Source organism: Crocodylus siamensis, chromosome 8, assembly GCF_052110815.1.
Source record: "Crocodylus siamensis isolate JL-2025a chromosome 8, ASM5211081v1, whole genome shotgun sequence".
NCBI lineage: Eukaryota > Metazoa > Chordata > Crocodylia > Crocodylidae > Crocodylus > Crocodylus siamensis.
The window spans coordinates 42,291,046-42,315,549 of NC_143402.1; the positions used below are offsets into that span (position 1 = coordinate 42,291,046).

Consider the following 24,504-nt stretch of genomic DNA (forward strand, 5'->3'; position numbering starts at 1 on the left):
GGATTGACATCTTGGACTTCAAAAATGCAAATTTCAACAACTTAGGTCACTAATAGGGCAAGTGCTGTAGGACCAGGGACTGAAGGCAAAAGGTGTGCATGAAGAGTGGTTGCTCCTTAAGGACACAATCCTCGAAGCACAAAAGTTCATTCCTATGCAGACAAAAGGTAACAGAAGAAATGGGAAGCCCTCTTGGTTAAACAGGGAAATCACGACCCTCTTAAAAAAGAAGAAAGGGGCTTATAAACAATGGAAGCTTGGGGTGGGCCCCAAGAGGGACTATTCCACAATGGCCTGCATTTTCGAGGGAACAGATAAAACAAGCTAAAGCAGCAACCAAACTTAGATTAGCAATGGGAATCAAGGACAACAAGAAGTCCTTCTTTAGGTAAATAGGGAACAGGAGGGAAAGAAATGGGAGTGTGGGGCCATTGCTCAACATCTCAGGACAGCTGGTTACCGGTACCCAGCAGAAAGTTGAACTCCTGAATGACTACTTCACCTCAGTCTTTCACTGGACCAAGGGGAAAACCACACCAGGCAGAGTACAGGATGGGCATGATAGGAATAATTGCCTTCCTACTATTGCCATAGAATTGGTGTACGACCATTTAAAAAAATTAGACGTATACAAGTCAGCAGGACCAGATAATCTTCATCTGAGAGTGCTGAATGAGTTGGCTGAAGTCATTGCGGAACCCCTGGCAAAACTCTTCCACAACTCATGGCACTCTGGAGAAGTCCCTGAGGACTGGAAGAGGGCCAATGTTGTGCCTATCCACAAGACGGGTAGGAGGGAGGACCCGGGTAACTATAGGCCAATCAGCCCAACTTCCATCCTAGGGAAAATCCTAGAAAAGTTCATCAGTGAGTCTATCTGCAATAAGTTTGCAGAAGAGAAGGTAAGATTTTGAATGACAGCCACCATGGCTTTATCGTGGGCAGGTCTTGCCTTACCAACCTCGTCTTTTTCTATGACCAGGCAACTCACCACCTGGACATGACAGAGCAGGTTGACATTGTATACCTTGACTTCCAAAAGGCCTTTGATCTAGTACACCACAATGTTCTCATGAGAAATTTGGAGGATTGTGGGCTTAACTCCGAGACAGTCACGTGGGTGAGAAACTGGCTGCAGGATAAGACCCAGAGAGTCACAGTGAATGGATCTGTGTCATCCTGGCGAGAAGTGGGCAGCAGTGTCCTGCAAGGGTTGGTGCTCGGTCCAGTACTTTTCAACATCTTTATTAACCATTTGGATGTGGGGGTCAAGAGCTCACTAGCCAAGTTCGCGGATGACACCAAGTTATGGGGAAGCAAGGTCATGCTTGAAGATAGGCTACAGATACAGGCAGACCTAGACAGCCTAGCAAGTTGGGTGGACTGGAATCTGATGAAGTTCAACATCGAGAAATGTAAAATGCTCCATCTCGGGATGAGCAATCCCCAACACACCTACAGGCTTGGCGGCACCAAACTGACTAGCACCATGAATGAAAGGGACCTGGGGGTAATTATAGACCACAGTATGAATATGAACCAGAAGTGCAATGCTGTAGACAGTAGGGCAAATAATACTCTGGCATGAATCAATTGATGCATCTCTAGCAAAACCAAGGAGGTGATTCATCCACTGTACTCAGCACTGGTGAGACCGCAGCTGGAGTACTGTGTCCAGTTTTGGGCACCACACTTTAATAAGGATGTGGACAAGCTTGAGAGAGTCCAAAGAAGAGCCACTCATATGATCAGAGTCTTATACAACAAGCCATATGAGGTAAGGCTGAGGGACCTGAGACTCTTCAGCCTAAGGAAAAGAAGGCGAGGGGACCTGGTATTAGCTTACTGCTACACTAGGGGAGTACATCACGGGCTCGATAAGCAAGTGTTCACCAGGGCACCCGAGGGAAAAAACAGGAGTAATGGCCACAAACTCCTGGCAGATTGATTCAGGCTCATTAGGAAAAACTTCTTCACAGTCAGGGTGTCCAGGCTGTGGCATAAGCTCCCTCCAGAGGTGGTGCAATCACCTACCCTGGAAATCTTCAAGAGGAGGCTAGGCAGTCACCTTGCTGGGGTCACCTGACCCCTAGTTATCTTTCCTGCTTGGTGCAGGGGCTGGACCCAATGATCTTCCAAGGTCCCTTCTGGCCTTACCATCTATGAATCTAGGTGCCCCAAGTGTCCAGCTTCCCAGGTGAAGGCCTTAACCACTGAGGCATGAGCGACTGGTGCTGCCTGAATCTGGGGGGGCACCTGCAGAAACTGCTGATGGTGGTGGCCCTGTCAGGGGGGCACCAGCCCTGCCGACAGCATCAGCATCAGCTATTACAGGGGGCACCAGCCCCATCTGGGGGGGGGCATGTGCACTCCCATGCATCCCCTACCAGTCATCTTTGCACTGAGGTGCTAGAGCTGAACTATGGGATTGTGCCCTCCTTATGAATCTAATACCCACAGTTGTGGGTACAGCTAAGTCAGGATTTGGACACAGGAAGGATACCCGATTCCTGTTGTGTATTAGGGGAGCCTTGTTCCCTAGCAGCTTGGTCTTTTGTTATATTCTGCAAGGTAACTACCATGTGAACAACACAGGCTACATTTTTGGTTTAAATAACTCTGAAATGTCACCAGCTGCAGGCATCCCCTTACCCCCACCACTCACCAGACTGTCATTAATGGCCTGTAGGCCATTGAAGCTCTGCCCACCAAAAAACAGTTCCATTTCCTGCTATCACTGTTTGTTTTGCTTTTCACTGCAGGAACAGACACCTGTCACTCCTTCAGACCAACAGAAGTGAAAATGCTGTCTGTACTCAGCAAGCGGGGGGCGGGGGGCGTGGGTTTGAGGCTGCTGTCTTTGTATTGAGAAACTTGGCAAATCAGCAATATTAACTTGCACCAAATATAGCCCACTCCTTGCTGACAGTGAGTGATGGGGCAAAGGCAGACACTGGTTGGCTGTGTGTGGAGGCTGAGCAGAGGTGAGATAAGAGTTTTTATTGTGGTCTGCAGAAAGCTGCAGGCTCTGCTGTACCTTTGATCAACGTACCCTTTTTGTCAGCCTCAATATGACACAAGCCTCCAAGCTCACTCTGAGTCATGGCTGTAGCCAACTCGTTTAGACTTGTACTTCCTTCCAGCATCTAGCTGTGTCTTTTAGTGTGCATCTTTATACAAAACCCATGGTACTGCTCTACATCTGAAAGGAATTTCTTCTGCCAAAAGGACCAAGCCATTCAGTCATCAACGACAAAAACTCAGAAAACAAATTCATTTCTAAGGAAGGGCTTCTAATAAAATTCAACTTCCTGTGAACAACTTACAAATCAAACTGCCAGGCTGTTTGCTGCTTTGCAGCTCCCTCTCCCACACAGTGCTAGACGGTACATTACAGACTCTGCTTTTCTTAAACACTGGGAGAAGCTTTTTGAAAAGAAAAAATGCTACCTTGAATGTTCATTAGGTTACTTCTGCTGTTGGTCAGATGGTTTTTACTGACCAGATACTGAAAACACTGAAAGGTTCCACTGCCGCTGCCTTGGACCTTGGTTAGAAAAGAATCAGGCCAGCACAAAAGCTACTCATTAAGGACTGTTTATTGTTCTTAATAAAGTTCAAGTGGTATATGAGTTACTGGTAGATTATTGTGGCTCAGAGATTGAGGCTGGTGTGGGGCTGTTGCCTGCCCACCAAGGATAGGTCACTATCAAGACCTTGTTCCCTCAGCACTGGCAGTGAGGCAGAATCTCTCTACACTACCATGACAAAGTCACATTCAGAGTATTACTGAGGATGAAAGGATGAGCTCAGATGCCTGCCAGTATGCATGCTGCCAAGGGTAAGTGAGGCTACTGTTTGAAATTCAACCTTGTCCCAACAGGGCACCCATAGTGGGAGGACCCTGGAGCAGCACATCCTGTGGTCTGGCCACAGTAGGGCTTGGCCCATCAAACTGTGCTCAGAAGGAGACATCCAAAAGATGGACACACACTTCTGCTGAATGCAACAGTTCTGTGGAGGCAACTCTGAGAGGAGCTGCTGGGGATGAAGATGTATGTTGCTGGGAAGATGAGCAGCTGTAGTAGTCTCTATCCGCACATTCATCACATTTGGTATATGGTACAGAAGCAGCCTGGAAGGCATTGAGCTCAAAATAGCTGACAGGCTGGAGAGAAGGCTGAGAGGATTGTTGGTCTCCGTTTGACTACAGTATGCTGGGTGTTACTTTCACAGGCTCTATTCGAAGACTCAGAGGAACCCTCTCCCTGAACCTCTGATCCCGTGAGCCAGGGGTTCTTCTTCTATGCAGATGGGGCAGCCATCTCCACTGGTGATAAATTAATGAAGGGTGCTGCTAAATCAGAACAGCAGTGCTTAAATCCACCCTGCTGACTTTACGGAGAGCATGGCCATTGGCATTGTAAGAGGTTGCCACAGCCCCTTCTTGAGATGTTCATTATAGCTCTATGAGAAATTAAAGCCACACTTCTGAGAGCTGCAATAAGAGCTCCCTGAGCTCTCAGATAGGAATGCACACCTATTCTGAGCCAATTCACCAGAAACAATCCAGGTGAATGAGACAAAGGGAACACCATTTTCCAATGCTACATATCACATAAAATAATCATCCCAGTCAATTAAAACCTCTCTGTGGATTCCTTACTTCAAGCTTGGTCAAGAGCAATGATTAAAACCTGATTTAAGGGAGCAGACAGAGGGACTGATCTTACTGCAGCTTAAGAGTTACTGCTTCACACTGATGTAACACTTAGAGGGAGTGCAGCCTGTCAGGTGAGCACAGAGAAGTGGGTTTACTACTTTCTGCAACAAAGCCACTTGGCAGGTATCTGCAGGGAGCTGACAAGGGCCACTTCCCTCATCTAGTTTCAGTGCCACTACAAATATCTTACAGACACAAGACTTAGCTCAGTGCTCAAATCCAGAGGACGCCAGGTAGGGTTCATGGTGTTTTTGTTTAGTACTCTTCTGGGAGAGGTCAGCTGCCTGTCTTCTCACAAGTAAAGTCAACTGGAAAGTGATTTTGGAAGTGAGGTGTTCTGGTTCCCAAGCCTGAGATGTTCAAATAAGTGCCTGGTGCCTTTCATCATACCCCAGAGCACAGCAATGTGAAATAATGCATCCCCTTGCCTTTTTACTGCTATGATGAATATCCTTATGCTTCCCCTCTGGAGGCTTGAAGTACATTACAATAAACAAGTCTTCTTCCAAACCTGCACAGTAGCATCCCTGTAATACTGTGCAGTGGAGGGCGGGCAACTAAGAGGGTAGAGGGCAGGGTAATGCCCTAGACAGCTCAGCCTGCCCTGGGATAACAGCCCCCTTTACTAGCATGGGAACAGTAGCACAGACAGCTACACACTCTCCCTGGCGATGTAGTTTAGAAAATACAGTCTGTCTTAGATTTTTAAGCCCCTGAAGTACTGACTTGTCAGCACTGGAAGCCCCTTTGTAGGGAAGAAGATCCTGAAATGCTAAAGCCTACAAGTCTGTGGAGTCCTTTGCCTTCAGTGTTGCATAGCCTATAAGGTTATATGCATATTTCTGCCTCTTCTACAGCTGGCAGCAACAGACTCAGCAGTCCTTTCCTTACTGCCCAGTCTATCTGGTCCCTTACACCTGCAACCTCATGGAGCTGGAGTCTCCCTGCCAAGTATCTTAGCCATCCCTATGTCTCCTAGATACCTTTTTTCCTGTACCTTTAGCTCCATAATCTCCCCATTTGCTTTAGACTTCTCTCCTGCTCCACCCATTCTCTGAACTTGTGCTTGCTTTTCAGCAACAGCACACCTTCCATGTCCCCCCTAACGGTGCCTTCTCATCCGGTACTGACTTTCACAGCCTGAATACCTCCCCTGGAACCCGAAGCACCACTAGGGCAAAGTGCCTGTTCTGCCTGGTCCAAACAGGTAGGGGGCAGTATGGCCCAGCAAGCCAGGTAGATCACTATGGGTGCCTAAACACGTGCACTGAGGCTGCTCCGATGCACTGTAATTACAGGTGACTCTCACCATTCGCAGGGATATGCTCTCATATCCCCCATGAATAGTGAAAAACATGAATAAGGCACTGCATTCATGAACGCAGTCTGTGTTCATGAACACAGTGTCCCCAGTGGCCAGGGAGGTGGCATGGCTCCAGCAGCTCTGGTGGGAGCATAGTGGTGGGAGCACGGAGGCAGCAAGTGCAGAACTCCTGTAAGTGTATAAAGTGCATTTAAAATGTGGTTTTGCCATTGGTGAATATTTGAAGCCACGAATACCAAACCTGCAAATAGCGAGGGTTTCCTGTATAGTGCATCAAGTATCAAGTATCCCAGAGGGTGGTTATTAGTGCGCTCCATCAGATTCCAGTGTCACATGTATCAGCATCCCTGTGCTGAAAAATGGTGACGGGGCACTTTAAAGCTCGTTAGACAAATTATAGTTAAAGCACTCCTGCCACCATTTTTCAGTGTGGGGATGCTGATACACGCGACTCTCCAGGTGCTTTAATCAGAGCGGCTCTCCGAGCCACTCTAATTAAAGTGCCCCCCGCCACTCCCAAAGCATGTGTATAAATGCCCTATAATTCTGCATCCCCGAGTCTCTTCCTGCCTCTGCTATGAATCACTAGTCACTTCACCCTCTGCATCACCTACCTATGGAAATGCTTGGCACTCCATAATGGAAGGCCTAGGAGGTATTATTATGGTCAAATGCCTCCTCTGTGCAGCCATGCCTTTCCACAGCACATGAGCTGTGGCATCACCTTTACAGCTTGTATGCTATCAATTAGATCATCTCCATTGTGTGAAGCTGGTTTATGCCTGTCCAGAACAAGCTTTAGGGGTGGGCAACATGGGTGACTGACTGCCCAGGATACTGTGGTCAGGGGGGCACCACACACACAGTGTCACCTGTTTCCCTAGGGAGCCCTTGTGGCCCTCCCAGTTGCTGCCAAGCCAGCTAGGCCACCCTCAGGGGAAGGGATGGAGGGAGCATCGGGTGGCAGAGTGGAGGGAGGACTCCCCCCTCCCTCCTGTCTCTGTGGGCTGCAAGCCTCCCTTCCTCTAGAGCTAGGCAGCTTCCTCTCACCCCTCTGCCTCCAGTAGGAGCTGGCTGGCTGCCAACCTCTCACCTGTGGGGGTGAGTGGCAGTAGCACTAAGAATGGACAGGTGGAGAGGGGAGAGGAGATGGCAGTGGTGGAAGAGGCGGTGGAGGCAGGGAGCTTGTGTGCAGCAGTCCCCAGCCTGGCTCACTGCAGCTAGTGGCTGTCTGTAGAGCGACAGCACTTCCCCAACTCCTGGTGCCCTCACCACCATGCCTGGGCAGTGCGCAGCAGCCACCTCACTAGGAAGAGCCTTCACCAAGGAAGATATGAGGATGAAGACAGGCTGATAGCGCAGGGTGGTGGTGATGGTGAGGCTGGCAGCGGGCATGCATGGGGGAGTGGCAGAGGATGAGGTGGAGTGTCTAGGGAGCCTGTGCTGTGCTCTCCAAATATCTTTTGCTTGCCTGCATGCTCAGCACCACTGCTGTGGGCCTCAAGTGTTTCTCAATGGGCTCTGAGCGGAAGGGGGAGCTATTCTGCCCGGGTACCACTGCCAGCGCCTTTTACTCAGGGCTGCTGCTCTCTGCTGGGCCATGGTCACCAGGAGAGGTGCTGGTAGGGAGTTTGCCCAGGGAGTCATTTTCCCCAAGGCTGGCTTTGTGTCTGTTCATGGAGTAAACTGGCCTGAAAAACAGTGCAGTTGCCAGAGGGAGGGTCTCCTTTGACCCACCCCAGCCATGCAGGATATTTCCCCAGGTCTACAAAATCTCCCCAGGAGACAGCTCCAGTCTCTCTTGAGTATACATTCAAATTTCTTTCCCTCTGTTTCTCTTCTAGATTTTAATTATATAACCACATTCATTTTAATTCTGTAAACCCCTAGAGGAGACAAATAGTAGAGAAGATACTATTCACAATGCAACCCAAATATCATACCACCCTGTATGGTCCCCTGTGACACTTCCTAGGATCACTGCTTCAGTCTATATTACTCTAAGCATTCCTGAGGATATCTACTTAAAGTACGAGTTGCATTGTATATTATCCTGCACTCCACTTGTGCTGCTGCTCAAAAATGATGCTCCATTCTCTATTAACCTCAAATCCTCAGTGCTGTATTTTCTACTGCCCAGAGTGACTTTTAAACCAAGCCAATTAAGCTGTGCTACTCCTGAACCATGCTTGGAAGGAATGCCTGGTGCACTAGAAGAGGGGACAACAATTTATTGCTGCCAAGCTTCACAAGGTGCCTCGAACAGATTTCTGCAGCCTGTGCTCTCACATTTGTTCCACTAGCAGAACGCTAGGGTAGGAAGTGCCTGTACCTGGATTTAGCTTTGTGAATTAACGCAGCATATACAGAAAAGTCACATGTGCCAGTGACAGAAAAACTCTGAGTAAAAACAATACAAGGGACCATTGATCCCTTTAAGGATTTAATCCCATTAAGGATTAAATCCCTTTAAGGACTGCTGTGGGGGTTACATCCCCAGAGCAATCCGTAAAGCTTGGCCCCACGGAAAGCAGAGCTATGCTTGCTGTCATGGGTTGCTTCAGAGAAGGGTAGTGAGAAATCAATCCTCTGGAGGCTTATGCTAAGGCAAACAAAATGAAAACATATGAAAGAAATTTAGCCAGCTATGTGAACAGCAGAAGGTCATTGTTGCCCAAAGTAAAAAACTGGGGCTCATGTAACACTGCTTGGGTAGCAACAACATGTCTAGAGGCAGATCAGCAGCACCATTTTCCTCCTTATATCTCAGTCAAAACAACAGAGGTTATGAAGGCAAATAAGCCTTTACACTCAAGTCCTGAGGAGCTGGCACAGCTGTAGGACAGGAAGCTGGCAACCACCTTGCTTTGTGGATCACCTAAAATAGCCCACTGAGTTCTTCTGGGAGGATCTTTTCAAGCGGGGAAAAATGCATTGAGACAGGAGTTCAGCACTAGCAATCTAAAAACATAGAAATGCTTTGCTTTGCAATCTGAGTATGCCTGACCTGAGAGTCCCTGGGTGGGAAAAAACTATGGATCCTCTTTAAGCCTTATGACAATATTGCTGGGTTGCTTTCATATTTCTACAGGAACTTGGATACAAGGGTTTCCTTAGCACTGAAAATATTCCTGAAGATGTGTTAGGACAAGGACAAGGACAAGGACAAGGACAAGGACACGGGGAGGGAACAGACCTATTTGTTATGCCATTGGGCATGGGCCCACCAAGTAAAACTATAATCCTCCCTTAGGAAGGAGATCACTGAAGACATAACAACTGATTTCTTGAGACAAACAAGAGAAAAATAGGGAAAAGGAGCAAGGATCATACGTTTATAACAAGTGAACTAATGGGGGACACCGAGCAGAAAACACCAGACAGTGCCCATTAGCCCCTGAATGAGTCCAAGGAGAGAGTGGGCACTGCCCAGTGAAGCTCTTTCCAGAGATGTGAATGGACGAGGGACACGAAAACAGCCCTGCAATCTTTAGGGGTTCTTACAGCCAAAGCCTCCTTCCCTGTGGGCTATATTGTGAGGTTAGCCAGGGCCAGGAGGAGGTTGACCAGGAGGTGTTAAGACATGGTGGGGCCATGGATGGGGAGTGCATAAATGAAAAAGTATGGAGAGCAGTGCAGCTAGAACCTCAACATGAGGTTCTGGAGGAGGAGGTGAAGAGGCTGAAGCCTGCTGCACTCCAGGAATATGTACGCCAGGGTGTCCCTCTGCTTGTAGAAGGGGCATGGAACAGGAAGATCTGCTTACCAGGTTGAGGAGCCCACCACCACCTCCCAGTAGTGGCACCCACTGTCGATGAATATGTTGCCCACTGCACCATAGCATCCAGTACCACTGAACCTCTCAGGCGTGTGGCTCTTTTTCAAGGAGCTCTCATCTTTCTCCATTTGCAGCCCATCGTTGGAGATTTTCAGCTTTTTATGAGTCATCTTGGGGTCCAGCTTGAAGGGCTGACCTACAAGCAAGACAAACACAGGGATGGTTAGTACTGCTCCCTCGCCCACTACACACGCTGACTATTGGCAGGCAAACCCACGTTTGCATTGTCACATATTCTCTTCTGCCCATTATACCAAACCAGAGAATAAAATGCACTGGCCAGAGTGTTTTACTCTCTCATCAGCATACCAGAATGTTCATACAAAGCACAGTCTATTTTAGCAAACTCCAAAAACTCTAAGTTGCCCCAGCACTGGTTGCTTTCCATTAGGCCAAGGCTCATCTGTCTGCCTCAGTCTACAGTCAAGAGCTGATTGCAGTGCAAAAGACCCCTCCAGTGTTGTCTGTGAACCTAGGATAAGACTCAATTTCTTCCCACCCAACTGTGTTGGTCAGTACAAAGTTATTGTTGCCAAGGTTTATAGTTCAAAATCTCTTGTGGTAACAAGTTGAGAGAAACCTAGTGTTTTACATATAAGAATCAGTAGGGCTGGATTCTGCAGAAGCTACCACAGAGCCTATGAAGTTCTTGAGTAACACCAAAAGTGGAGTTTTAGAGGGAAATAAATTTAATTATAGTATTTACTCAAATGATAGATGTGTCAGTCATTGAAGAAAGGGTGGAAACATACCTCTAAGCTTCTGGTTTTCAGCAGGGAGACATTTTTGACATTTATCTTCAAGTGTATAAACAACTGCTTATCCAGAGGTCTAGTGGACAGGACATAGGACTGAGACTCAGGATGCCTCCTTCAGACTTGCTGGGTGCCACTCAGTGAGACACTTACATTTTCAGCCTCCCTGCTTCCAAAATGTGGACAATGACCTCTTTTGTAAATATGCCATGATCCAACTATGAAGAATGCTGTGTTGCTGATCAGTAGTACATGCTACGATCATCTCAGATAGGATGCTAGGAGGGTGGGTACTAATGATGAGGGTAGTAAGAGAGTGGTGGTGGACGGGTCATTTTCGACCTGGAGAGATGTGGGCAGTAGGGTCCCCCAGGGCTTGGTCCTCGGGCCCGCGCTGTTCAACATCTTCATTAGTGACTTGGATGAGGGGGTAAAAAGCACCCTGTTCAAATCTGATGACACTAAATGTAGGGGGATGTGGGCATGCTAGATGGGAGGAATAGGCTGCAATTGGATCTAGACAGGTTACAGGGGTGGGCAGATGAGAACAGGATGGGTTTCAACACTGACAAGTGCAAAGTGATGCACCTGGGGAGGAGGAACCAGCACCATACCTACAGGCTGGGGAACTCCCTTCTCGTCAGTGCAGAGGCAGAAAAGGATCTTGGAGTCATTATTGATGCCAAGATGAACATGGGCCGGCAGTGTGGGGGTGTGGTCAGGAAGGCCAACCATACCTTGTCATGCATCCACAGATGCACCTCAAGCAGGTCCAAGGAGGTGATCCTTCCCCTCTATGCAGCACTGGTCAGGCCGCAGCTGGAGTACTGCGTCCAGTTCTGGGCACCGCACTTCAGGAGGGATGTGGACAACATAGAGAGGGTCCAGAGGAGGGCCACTCGCATGATCGGGGGGCAGCAGGGTAGGCCCTATGAGGAAAGGCTATGGGACCTGAACCTGTTCAGCCTCCACAAGAGAAGGTCGAGGGGGGATCTAGTGGCCGTTTACAAACTAGTGAGAGAGGGACCAGCAGGCATTGGGGGAGTCACTGTTCCCCCGAGCACTGCCAGGAGTGACCAGGAATAACGGTCACAAGCTGGCAGAGGGTAGGTTTAGGTTAGATATCAGGAGGCGCTACTTCACGGTCAGGGCGGCTAGGGTCTGGAACCAACTTCCAAGCAAAGTGGTGCTGGCTCCTACCCCGGAGGGTTTTAAGACAAGGCTAGATGAACACCTTGCTGGGGTCATTTGACTCCAGTACTTTTTCCTGCCAAGGCAGGGACTTGGACTTGATTATCTGCTCAGGTCCCTTCCGACCCTACAAACTATGAAACAAATTATGAGACTATGATGGCTAGGGGGAACTACAGATCCTTGGGAACAACCATATCCTCACAGTAGGAACAGCACTCTGGCCTTCTGGAGAGTGTGAAAAGTGCTCTAATGGAAATAAGGGAATGGTTCCACATAATGGAAGTGGAGAGAAGTGAAAACAGAATCTAGACTACCTAAGTAGTTCGATTTCCTTAAAGGATCTATATTCTTAACGAGAGTTATATGGGAACACTGAAATGAGAATTGGCCCTTAAATGCAATCTGAGTATGTCTGATTGCTGGTGCAATATTACTCAATCATAAAAAAAATATTGCAGCATCTAACTTATCCTCACACACTCACCTCCAGCAAGTACAGGTTACTCCCTGTGGCACATATTTCATTATTATATTTTATAGAAAACATGCCACTATTTTCTCAGGACTTGATCCACTGCCAACAGAAAAATCTCAGCTTGTGTTGCCTACCCATAACAGTCTGTGCACATAACTCTACTTACAGTAACAAATCAAAAGCATAAAATGAAGCTCAGGTTCTCTGAGGCCCTACTCAAAAGCTGACACTTCCTCAACTCTGTGGTATTAACTTTTATTAGTAATAAGTGATCAGAAACCAGTTTATAGTGATCAGAAACCAGTTCACCAGTTCGTGCTGAACTTCTGTTCTGTTACAGTTCAACCTGTTCAGAACAGAAGTCCAGCACGCGTGGACTAGTTAAAAAATGGCAGCACCTGGTCTAAGCTTTGCCTCCTCTCGCTCCCCTCCATAAAGAGTGGATGTGCATTCTGTTCACTACCGATCTAAATTACGCAGCTTACACAAAACCACAAAGCTTAGATCAATTCTGCCTTGGTTTTTTTTAAGGTCTGTACCTAGCCAAAGAGAATGCAGACTCCAGCATTCTCAATTAACAGGGCAGGTTTTGAAGGATCTTCCAGGTCTTTTAATACTGGCTGGAAACACAACTAAAATTCCTCTGTAACATTACCAGTCAACAAAAACCAAGCTATTTCCTAACTGAGCCACACTCACTTTCCTGTTTGCTTTGATAAAACCCTTCTGAAGATTCATTATAGTCAGGGAACATCTGGCCTCACTCGTACTGTAACACATCGCAATCCAGAATTGTCTCTTCTGGGAACCAGCTCTACAACATCAACAATAAATGGTAATGATTTTTTGGAAGCCTCTGATCTTTGCTATTCCGGAAAATATATATTCTTTCTGCTATAAATGAACAGCATCTGATTCTGCACCAGAGAAAGGTAATGGCTTATTTGACTATACAACCTCATCACAATACAAACTCTTACAAACCAACAGTTTCTGATCCTGGGTTTCATTTCTTTAGGGGACAGTGGGGAATATGTTGCAAAGATACTTGTAAAGATAGCACAGAATTCCCCTGCTCTCCAGATTTGATAAAAGTATCTAAAGTTTCAACAGCAGCTCCCAGAGCAGAAACCATGCACAAAGCACTCAAACATGACTGCACTTCAAACGTGTGGTATATAATTGCTAAGGATCCTGGTTTTCTCTGGTTTAAAAAAATTCCTAATTTTCAGTTTAAAAAAGTGACCCTAATTCCACATTTTTCAATGATTTAAATGAAACACCTGTCTCGATGCAAGATCCCCAGGGGTGGCCATACTGCCCCTGGTGGCTCTCTGACCATGCAAGCTCTGCCCCGAGGGCACCCTCTTGTCTTTCCTGCCACATCTTGCTGATAAAAGTAATAAATAGGGAGGCCGCCCTCGAGTTACAGCTCAGTCACGGTCCTGATGGAGCCCCCTCAACCCTGCAGGTTATTGGACCCCTTGATGGGCCCTGCTCTGGTAGGTGACTCAGGGGTCACCCCAAGCCTTATGGGCTAGATGCATGGCTCCAACCATCCCTTTACCATGCCCCATGCCTTGTGGGTATCACACTGCTTTGTTGGGGCCTTGGGCCCTTTGATATGGCTAGGCCTTCTAGCCTAGGCCCACTGTGTTGGGCGTGGCTTTGAGGCACTAACCCACAGATTCCTTTTATTACTGGGCCCCTGGCTCTTGTAGCTCGTGCCCCACTGGTACTGAGCTCTCTGACCCCTTGCAGCTTGCGCCCCTCCGGCGCTGGGGCTTTACCCTGGGCCCCAATGAGGCCTCCTCCTCTCCTATTAGGCTCTTCCCAGTCCACCAGCGTACAAACAACAACCAAAAGATAAGCTCCTGGGCTGTAGTGTAATACAAACAGTGCAGGGTGCACTCTACCTCTTTAAAAGAGGCAAAGGTCTCTCCGAGCATTAAGTACCTCGCAGCCCAGGGTACCTGATGAGCTCCTGGAGCTCCATTAGTCCTGTAAGCGGCATATTAGGTGGCCACACGTCTCTGGGCAGTTCTTCTCTACAGGGACTCTTTCCCCTGGACCTCGGGTTTATATGTGCCCCGGGCCCTGCCTTCTTTCGGCCAGTTGACTGAGTGCAGACCTACCTAATTCCCTCATTATCCTGCTGCCATGGCAACCTGCACCTGTGGGTGTTCTGTCCCACTCCTAGGGCCCTCTTTCCAGGCAGTTTCTGCCCTTAAAGGAGCAGGCACACCTTAGTGCCCTGTGGCACACCACTATATACATATCTATATATTAGTGGGGTTTCATTTAAATCACAGAAAAATGTGAATTTGGGGTTACCTTTTTTAAATCAAGAATTAGGGATTTTTTTAAACCAGAGGAAACCAGGATCCCTGGATTATTGCTCAGTAAAGTGAGTCCTTAATGGCACTGGTGTGGCTTGGAAGTCCCTGTGTAAACTTGTGTTGCCAGTGCACTTCAGGTGATGGTCCTGCATAGGGTGGCCATTGGTCCTTGTTTATATGGGACTGTCCTGTTTTTAAACCCTTTGTTCCCTGTCCATTTCTAAATGAAGAAAGGACAGCAAAAAAATTCTGTTTTTCAGGTCGGTGGTGGAAATACATGGCAATCATTTGTCCTTGTGATTCTATTGGCTGTTGTCGCAGGGGCACTCTGGTGCCCTGCTCCTATAGGAGGACAGGTGTTGGTTGCCAGGGCAACCGCAGTTGGTCAGCTGACCAGAAGGGGGCAGTGCCTGACCTATATAAAGGTGATCCAGGCTGAGGCCAGGGAGGCAGTTCCCCTCTGGCAGCTGAGGAGGTAGGAGCTCCGTTGGAGCAGGCAGTGAGAAAAGTCCAAGGGCCTGAAACAGCTCCCATGTGAGGAGAAACCCCTGGTAGGGGTTTGAGGGAGGTTTAGACAGAGGGCTAGAGTTTGCGTTATAGCCAGGAGGCTTACTTTTGTGTTGCAGCCGATTGGCTTATGGTTTTGCTTTGTCGTTAGACCCGAGGACTGGGTGAGGCTGTAGGGGTTGGAGGAGGCCTCATAGGAACTCCCCAGTAGCATGGGGGTTCCGGGTGCCAGCGAAGGGCACCGCAGTCTGGTGCCAGAGAGGGCACAGCAATCTGGTGCCAGAGAAGGCACAGCAGTTTGGCACCAGAGAGTGGTGCTGAGTTTTTGGGATGTCCTGACCCTGGCCCCAGGGTGGGCAATATCGGGAGGAGCCCAGTGTGGGCACAGGCGAAAGGCCCCAGCAGGGCGCAAGACCCAGAGAAGGGAGTCTGGGGCCAGGTAAGGCCAAGGCTGCCTGAGCCCCGATTGCATGAGTGCAAGCAAGGCCCCAGTGCGGGGGTGGGTGCGAGCGCGTTGAGAGAAGCCCCTGGGAGGGCGAGGAGACAGAGTAGGGCCTAGTGGAGCCTTAAGTGTGAGACAAGCCCAGAGGGCGTCCGCGAGGATGTGGGCAACAATAGTATTCTTGACTCAACAACGTCCGGTAGATCTGAGAGGTTTGGGGCATGGTATAAGGGGTGGTAGGAGCCACGCAAAGCCCACAAGGCTGGGTTGCACCAAGTCAATCCAAACACAACAGGGGCCAGGATAAACAAGAGCACCGTGTCCAAGGGGACAAAAAGGCCTCCATTATAAAAATAGATACCATCAAAGACGTGGCGGGCAAGAACGAGGATGCTTGGATGCTAACTTGGCACGGTAGGGGCGCCAGGAGAGATCACGGCCGCTCCTAGGGCCCTGCGCCGTGACAGCTGTGCCTAGAGGTAGGAGCAGGGTTCCAAGCTAGCCACAGAGGAAGGGAGAGACATGGGTTTTTTTGTGGTGACCCCACCCCTCACTGCTGATTGGCCGAGGGGCTGGTGGTCCTTCCCTCCCATCAAAGGGATGCCCTGTATTGTGGGGATGGGTCTGTGGCCATTCTAGTCCTGCACCAGGCCTTCCATGTATACAGCTTGCCGATGCTCCTCAGTCACATACCACAGCTACCCCTCCCCCCACTTATTCTAGCCCTGATTTCCCCACACACAGCTTTGCTAAATCTCATCAGCCATCTGAAAGCTCCTCTATTCATGCCACTGTTTGGCTACCACAATTACAACACATCTCACACCTGACAGCCAAATCTTATAGTACTGGGAGGAATCTGGAGCTTTCAGTCTGGTGCTCAAGCCAGAAGTCTGGGCATGGGGGAATGGCTTGGCTTGAACCCAAGCAGTTTTGTTTTTTTTTTTGGTGAAAAAAGATTGTTTTGGATCAACCTAAAATGTTTTGTTTGACAAGAAATAAAACAGCTTGCTTTAGTTTTGGAGTTATTAAATCTTTTTGTTTCACAAAACTTTTAATGTAAACTATTTTTTAAAGAAAAGTGTTAGAGGGTAAAGAGACAAAAGAATGTTTCATTTTGAAACCACTGAAAGGAAACATTTCAGCTTGAAAATAGTGAAACAAAATACTTCAACATTTCTTAGTGTCCCTCTCCTCTCCTCTCTTTTTTCGCATTGACAATTTTGTTAATTTGACCCAAGTTCAGAAAAGATTTTGGTTCCCCATGAAATTCCATTTCATAGCAAATTTGGTGTTTGTAGCGACAGTGCTAACCCCAACCCTCTTCAGAGGAGGAGACTTACTACTGGCAGGGCCTTTCTCTGCAAGGGAGGTGATGCAACAGTGAGCATTAACTGATCAGTGAATCTCAAGGCACTTAGTTTAGAAGGAAAACACATATTAAAAGGATTTACTTCTTTCCCCCTGAAGAAATATAGGAGAGGACAGACTTTACCTGAAGGAGATTCCAACAGCTATGGCCAGGCTTAAGGTACTGTAACAATAGCGTATGGACACCAGGGGCCTGTCTGCATGCTGAAAGGTCATGCAGTAAACCACAACACAGCCACTCAACATACTACTTCCATAAATATGTAATGTAGGCCCCGCCTACATATGCAGGTCAAGGTGCAATGGCATCTAATGCACGATTCACACAACTGCACCTCATACTATATCATATTGTGGAATTAGACATTAGATGCCATCATACCTTACTGTCAGTGCAAGACAAGCCCAATTCTGGGCTCCCCCTGCACTAAAAAAAAGCAAGCTCCTGCAGCTGGGAGCCCCACAAACCCCAATTGAGGAACTCCCACTTGTGGAGGTGCCCCATGCACCCCTTGGGCAGGCGGATTGCAATCCCCTGCCCTGGGGTAAGGGAAACCCCAGGGGTGGGTTGAACACTGCAGGGGAGATCTGCCGAACCCCAGCAGTGTGGGAAACCCCCAGGGCCACAGGATTGCTGAAGGGGTGATCTCTCTGCCCTGAGCCACATCTGGCCTGTCAAGTCATTCTATATGGCCTGTGGGGCCCCTAAAAATTTTGGAAAATTAATATTTATCTGCCCCTGGCAGCCTATCAAAAATGACAGGAGCCTGGGGCAGTAGGACCCAGGGGAAGCTGGATTCTGCAGCCCAGCAACAAGGCCTGCCTGGCCCTACCCACCTCAGCTTCCCCACCCCTGCCTCCCCCCCACAACCAGAAGCCTCTGTCTACGAGAGGCTTCTGACCTGGGATCCTGGGACTGTTCCCATCTCCTTGTGCTTGAGGGAAATTCAGGTAAGAGTGGAGGGAGGGAGGAAGGCAGGGGAGAACTGTGGGTGATTGCCCCACTCCTCAAGGCTGGGCTGGGCCAGGCCAGTTCCTGCTGAGTCCTGTTGTTGTGGCCTTGCAGCCAAAAGCCACATGGTGCTGGAGTGAATAGTGGAGGGTAGGGGGGGCAGGGAAGGAGGGCAAAGGCAGCTACAGGAAGGGGGCAGTGGCAGTGAGAGGGCTCACAGGAGCACAGCAGACCCCAACACCCACACCCACACCCCCTCACATTTCAGCCACCTCTCCCCCACAATCCCCCATAAACCCCATACCCACCCACACCCAAATCCACATACACACCTACATGCTCCATCACCCCACACCCACAACCCCCACACCTTCCCCCACATCACACCCACAGCCCCCCACAAACCTATACTCACTCCCCCATACCCCCAACAATATACAAGAGTAAGACTTCATTTTAAGCTATTGTGCAATCAGCTCTATGTACACTACACAAACACGTGTAAATCAGGACAAAAATATTTTTCTGAAATCAAATTAATGGATGCTGTACATGTTCTCTTTTTAGAATATAATTTTGTATTTTTCTGGTTCTGAGATGACAAAACCCCTTGCTGGAAGGAATGTTTCCAGGGGCAAGGGGAGAGAGTTATGGTGGCAAATGTCAGAGGTTAGTGGGCGGGACTTCTGGTCACAAGATAGCAATCAGGAGGTGGGGCATCTGTCAAGGGGCGGGGATTGAGGGTGGGGAGGGTCTTCTTTGAGTGTGACAGCTTGCCAAAACTTGGTACGTGGCCCTCCAGCTGAAATAATTGCCTGCCCCCGGTCGAGGGGTTTCCCACACCCTGGAACCCTAGGGATTGTTATGTAGTGACCCCCAGGGTCCAGTGGTTTCATGCAGCACCAACACCCGGGGACTGTAGCTGTCTTGATTCCAAGGGCCTGGGGAGTTTTACACACCTGCTGAGCCCTCAGGGTCTTTGAGTTTCTCACACACCAGAACTCCATGGATTGCAGCTGTGACCCCCATGGCCTCGGGTTTCATGCACCCCTGAGCCCTGGGGATTGTGGCTATCTCAATCCCCAGGGCTGAGGGGTTTTATGTTGGGCTCAGTGCACCGCTGTGGTTGGGAGCCCTATAGCTGTTTGCTGTCAGCTAACAGAGTTAGCACACAATTTTGAGGTCTAACTTTATAGCTAATTGGAGCTTTTTATTGTGTGATAGCTACTTTGCACCCATAGCTGGTCTCCAGGTAATCATGCAATTAACTAGTTAATTATGCAATACCTGTAAGGTGTACAGGGGGCTGTAGCTACCCACAGCCCCAGGGCAAGGTAGGTGCTAAGACACATTCCAACAAGAGCTTTTGGTGTGAGTCCAGTACTAACCAGAAGCAGCTACCTGTCATTCTCTTGAGTTATAATGTACACAGAATGAATGTGCCATGTTTTGTTGTAGCACTCTTCGGAGCAGTTCTTTGAGGGCACAGTCATGCCCCATGTAGGAGTGCTATACAAGAAAGACCCTGCATGATCACATTGGACTACATTCAGGAGACCAGGGTCCTTACCCCAGCTTGGTCACAGATTTGCTGAGTGAGCTTTGGCTATTAATCTCTCTTCTTCTGTTCCTGCCCAGTTTGTCCATCTGTAAAACATGGATAGTAGCACCTGACTAGATCAAAGCAGGTTGCAAGGGTTTAGTAAACACCCCTGGTTAGACACTATTTGAAAGTACTGGATGTTACTGAGACTCCAGCAGCTTTAGGAGTCACAGACTAAAATGAGGAACAGGCAGGAAGACAGGAATCTTCATGGAAGGTCAGTGATAATGTGACTTGTGACACCTCTTGATTAATGGACCAAAAGACTCAGAGGGGCCCCACAGTGAAACACTGGCTCACTGAAGGGTCTGCCTCTTTTTTTTTTTTTTTTACAATGTTGGTAATTTTCTCTTGCTTCAAAATGAGAACTGATTACAAGGAAAATAAGGGTTCTGGTTGGAGGAATGCTAGCAACAGCAGCACACAGCTTCAGCAGCAGAAGAGAAATGGTTATTGCACTCACGATGAACTGCAGGGGGAGAGATAAAAACAACTTAAAATGACCCATCCTTTCCTAGGATATAACTTGGCCCATCAATCTTCTCTGTGTAAACAGCAGAGGCAAGTGGGTATGGCAGCCTTGATACCTGTTTTGGCTTGACACTTGCAGAAGACCAACTGTATACATCTGTGGGATGGCATCCCCTTGAACTTTGCATGAATGAGCCACTGCATTGCTCCTTCCTAGTTGTAAATGGAGCTGTCCTTACACCTTTTTTCAACCACTCATGATTGGCACATGCTGACAGCCATACCTGTTGTGCATCTCTTCCGTCCACCTCCAATAATAGGCTAATGCTACAGATGATTAAAAAACAGAACATTCCCTCTCATGGGAAATTCCAATATTTGAATATTTGTTTTCACCTTGAATCAGAAAGAAAAGCTGAAACACTGAGACTTCCTGTGAAATGTAAACACCTGAAAACAGCTAAATTGTATGCTGAGACATTTTAAGTTGGGCCATCATTAATGTCTCCATCTGGCTGAGCTCCACTAGTGACTCCTGGTAGTTGTATTTTATGCCTCCAATCCTTCCGTAAGCTATGATCCCACAGTCATGGCACCACAGCCATAGAGATGCCATGACAGCTCAATGAAGGAACTGCACTGAATCTTGGCAGTCAGGAGTGCAGTCAGGGAGCAAGACTCATGAGAAAGAAAGGGGGCATGTGGGAGGTAGGACTACAATTCCCAGGAGTCACAACATCAGCACCAGCAAAAGGAGCCATTAATACCAGCCTGAAAGAAAATATCCTGTTTCCATCCTGCAGGTAGAAAACCCTGCCAGGATCATTATCTCCATGTGCAGAAATTCAGTGTTGACAGGTTTTTCATTTCAAATTCTTCAGTTACTCCTATATCCTCACCACATAGTTCACAGAGCCTTCACTTCACCTCAAAGCAATTTGCAAGAGGGTAGGGGGGAGGAATAAGTGTTACTATCTCTACTTTCAGTTGAAGAAGCTGAGGCTCAAAGGAGGTGAAATTATCTGGCCCTGGTCATTCAGCAAATCAATGTTTATAGAATCCAATTCCAACTGTACCATGCTGCTTTCTCAGCAAAAGATACAGGTCTGAATATTAAAAAAAGGGTGACATTTTCTGGACAGAATCTCCACTTTTGCCAATAAGCTAAACATTTTTCAGTTTGTAGTTGCCAAGATTCTACAAAAACTTCCATTTCAGGGAGGAGTAGGGTCCAGATATCAATAATTTCTGCTGCTGGAGCAGAGAGAAGCCACAGTAGGAATCTGGTCTAATTGTGCTGGTTACTGTATAGACGCAGACAGTCCATTACACAGTTCCGGCCTCAAACAGCTTCCAACCTAAGTCAGGACAAGTTTCAGCTCAGGGTACTAGGAAAGGAAAGGGGTTGGTTTAAAACATTCCCTCTTCTGGGTCAGTTGAGGGTCCTGACACTTATGCTGTGCCTCCCATATCTTACTGTGGGCCCTGGGAAACAGACAATAGCTGAAGTACCCTGTGCTCTGGTCATATTCCCTTCCTTGAAATGCCTCTGGTCTATTTCCTGCAATAGGAATAGGAGCCTCGCTAGCGCAGAGCCATTATGCTGGCTATTTGCTTGCCTGGAAGCCCCTACACTGAGATATTTTCTAGGAGTTGAACCTCTAGGTTTTTTTTACCCCCTATAAGCCACTTTGAAGCAGGTTTGGGGAGGCAGCTCACAGTGGTCTATCGAGCCAACTATGCTTGAATAGCTCCCTACGGTATGGAATCAAATGTCTTTCATTGTCAGTATGCTTGATTGGCTGTAGCTAAGTAGCTAAATTAAAATCCCCCTCAGGTTTCATTATCTATTAGGTGGTGGAAGAAATTTTATATATATTTAATCCTACAATTTCCCCACAATGAGAAGACTAGATATTATTACCATGGAGGTTTGTCTAGCCTGGAACACAACGAACTGATTAGGCTAGTTCTTTGTGCATCTACATGACCATTTTCTAGCCTGCTCTTTGCTAGAGCAGATCCATCTCACTGAGGCACATACCCTCTAGGCTGTGGTTTTCTTCCTCATCTTCCACATCTCCTTCACTTGATTGCCTAGAGAGTCAGTTTCAAAAGATGGGGCTCAATAAGGCCTAAGCTGGGTGTAGTGATTAGAACAGAGTCTTAGCAAGTGAGAGAGATGCAGGTTCAGATGTTTTCTGGACACAGAGGCCTCAAACCTGGATGTCTGGTTTCCTTCACAAATGTCCTAACCACTCAGAGTCTAATATCCATTAGTCATGGGTTTTGGGCCAAATATATCTTTGGGACTTAGATGCAACTATATGTCCACAATGTGCCTGCATAGATAGCTGTATACAGCCTACTTATGCCACATGTTCAGTCTATATATACACACATCTCCACCATGTAGGGGAAACTGAATTGCTACCTGTGCATAAAGGCCAAAATTGCTACATAACACCACTAGAAAACTGACATTTAGACACACAAAGGGGAGCAGAATTCTTTAGAGTAGGGGTCAGCAACCTACAGTTTAGGGGCTGAACCTGGCCCGCAAAGAAGTCTGATCTGGCATGGCGGGATTGGTGGCACAGAGCTGTGCTGTACTGTCCACCTTGCAACAGGTCTCTCATTTGCTGCAGAGCCTGGTTCTATGCCACATCTGTGCTTGCCCTTGCCGCAGAGGGGCTGGGGATTGGCAGTGAAAGTGCAGGCAGCACTTGCAGTCAACAGCCAGGGCTGGGTCAAAAATGGCAGCCAGTGCCACCAAAAGTATCATTCTCCCATTTTCAGCTGAGGAAACTGAGCTTCAAAGAAGGTGAAATGACATGGCACTTTGTACCTGAAAGCTTGTGTAGAATCTCTCCCAATTGTACAGGCTCCCAATAAAAGATATCACCAAAAACCAACCTCCGCCCCCTCCAAAATAACACCAGGTCGCTTCTTGCGTATTTCATGGACTATCATGCTACAACAAACCTCCAACTGCATTTAACCAGATTAGTCAGTCAGGTGCAAACACAAGGATAATATTAGATAAAGAAAGTCTGGAAAGCTTTAAAATATGGCCTTTGAAAGTAACTGTGCTGTTTGAGGCAAGTGAGCATTTATTTTTCTCTGTGTCCAATTTGCAGTACAATTAGGTGGATGTGGTGTACCAAGAAGCCTTAAAATCAAGCTGCAGATCAGAGTTGGCTTAGTCCTCCTCATGCTCCCCCGTTCATAGATTCATAAATGTTAGGGTCGGAGGGATCTTAGCAGATCATCGAGTCCTACCCCCTGCCCTGGGCAGGAAAGACTCCTGGAGTCAGATGACCCCAGCCAGGTGCCTGTCTAGCCTCCTCTTAAAGACCCCCGAGTTGGGGAGAGCACTCCCTCCCTTGGAAGCCCATTCCAGATTTTGACAACCCTTACCATAAAGAAGTTTTTCCTGATAGCTAACCTAAATCTGCTCTCCTTCAGTTTGTGGTCATTGTTCCTAGTTACTCCAAGGGGCGCCCTGGTAAATAGAGCATCTCCTATTCCTTGATGACCCCCGACAAATTTGTAGGTGGCCACAAGATCACCTCTGAGCCTTCTCTTGTGAAGGCTGAAGAGATCCAGGGCCCTCAGTCTCTCCTTGTAGGGCTTTGCCTGCAGGTCCTAACCATACAGGAGGCCCTCCTCTGAACCCTCTTGAGGTTGTCCACATCCCTCTTGAAGTGTTATTTTAATACTCCCCCCACACAGAGAAATGGAAAGAGACAGGCTCTGAAGAAGTTATGGATAAAAAACTGCTTCACTCTGTCCCAAAATAGAGTTGTGTGCAGTTTGGGTTTCCATTTTTTAAAAACAAGGTGGAAAAGTCAGAGAGGGTCCACAGGTGATCGAAAAAAGATGATAAAGGGCTTAGAAAGCAAGTCATAGAAGTTGAAGGAGCTAGGCATATTCAGCTTGTGGAAGAGATACTTAAGAGGGGACATGATAGGAGTATTCAAATACTTGAACGGCTGCCATAAAGAAGAGGGAAAATACTTTTTCTCTCTTGCTGAAGAGAGTAGGATACAAAGTAATGGTTTGAAGTTGCAGCAAAAGTAAGTTTAGATGGGATATACAGAAAAACTTGAGGCAGTGGAATAGACTGCCTAGGGAAGTTGTGGACTTTTATCACTGTAGGTGTTCAAGAAGAGGCTGGACAGCTATTGGTTAGGGATGATTTAGTGTAGCTATGCCTATGTTGTCCTATAGCTGTTTCCCATGCTTTTGGGCTCTGCTGGTTGTTGCATGAAGCTGGGAGGGAACTCTGCCCCTGACCCGGCCCCCAAATGCAATGTGTCAGGTTTTTAGGTTGGTTTTTTTTAAGCCTTCCTCACAGATATTGGATGTTGGCCACAGCCAGGGCTAGGGATTTTGACTGAGGTGTGCCAGTGCTCCTGCAGGGATTTAGAGGTGAAGGTTCCTGGCTAGAGTGTTTTGCCCCTCCACTCAGTGTCAGACCGATTGCTAAATTTGGAGTAAGAAAGGA

The 24,504-nt window shown here is 47.8% G+C and overlaps 1 protein-coding gene across 15 annotated transcripts in view; it reads right to left on the reverse strand.

The window, feature by feature from the left end:
• The window catches only part of MID2 (midline 2), a 438,142-nt gene that overhangs the window by 14,713 nt on the left and 398,925 nt on the right, over positions 1 to 24,504 (reverse strand). For all 15 annotated transcript variants that reach the window (XM_090059302.1, XM_090059309.1, XM_090059301.1 and 12 more), the window contains one exon: positions 9,814 to 10,021. In XM_090059302.1, the coding sequence (XP_089915428.1) occupies positions 9,814 to 10,021 (208 nt within the window). The remainder of the gene's footprint in view (positions 1 to 9,813; positions 10,022 to 24,504) is intronic.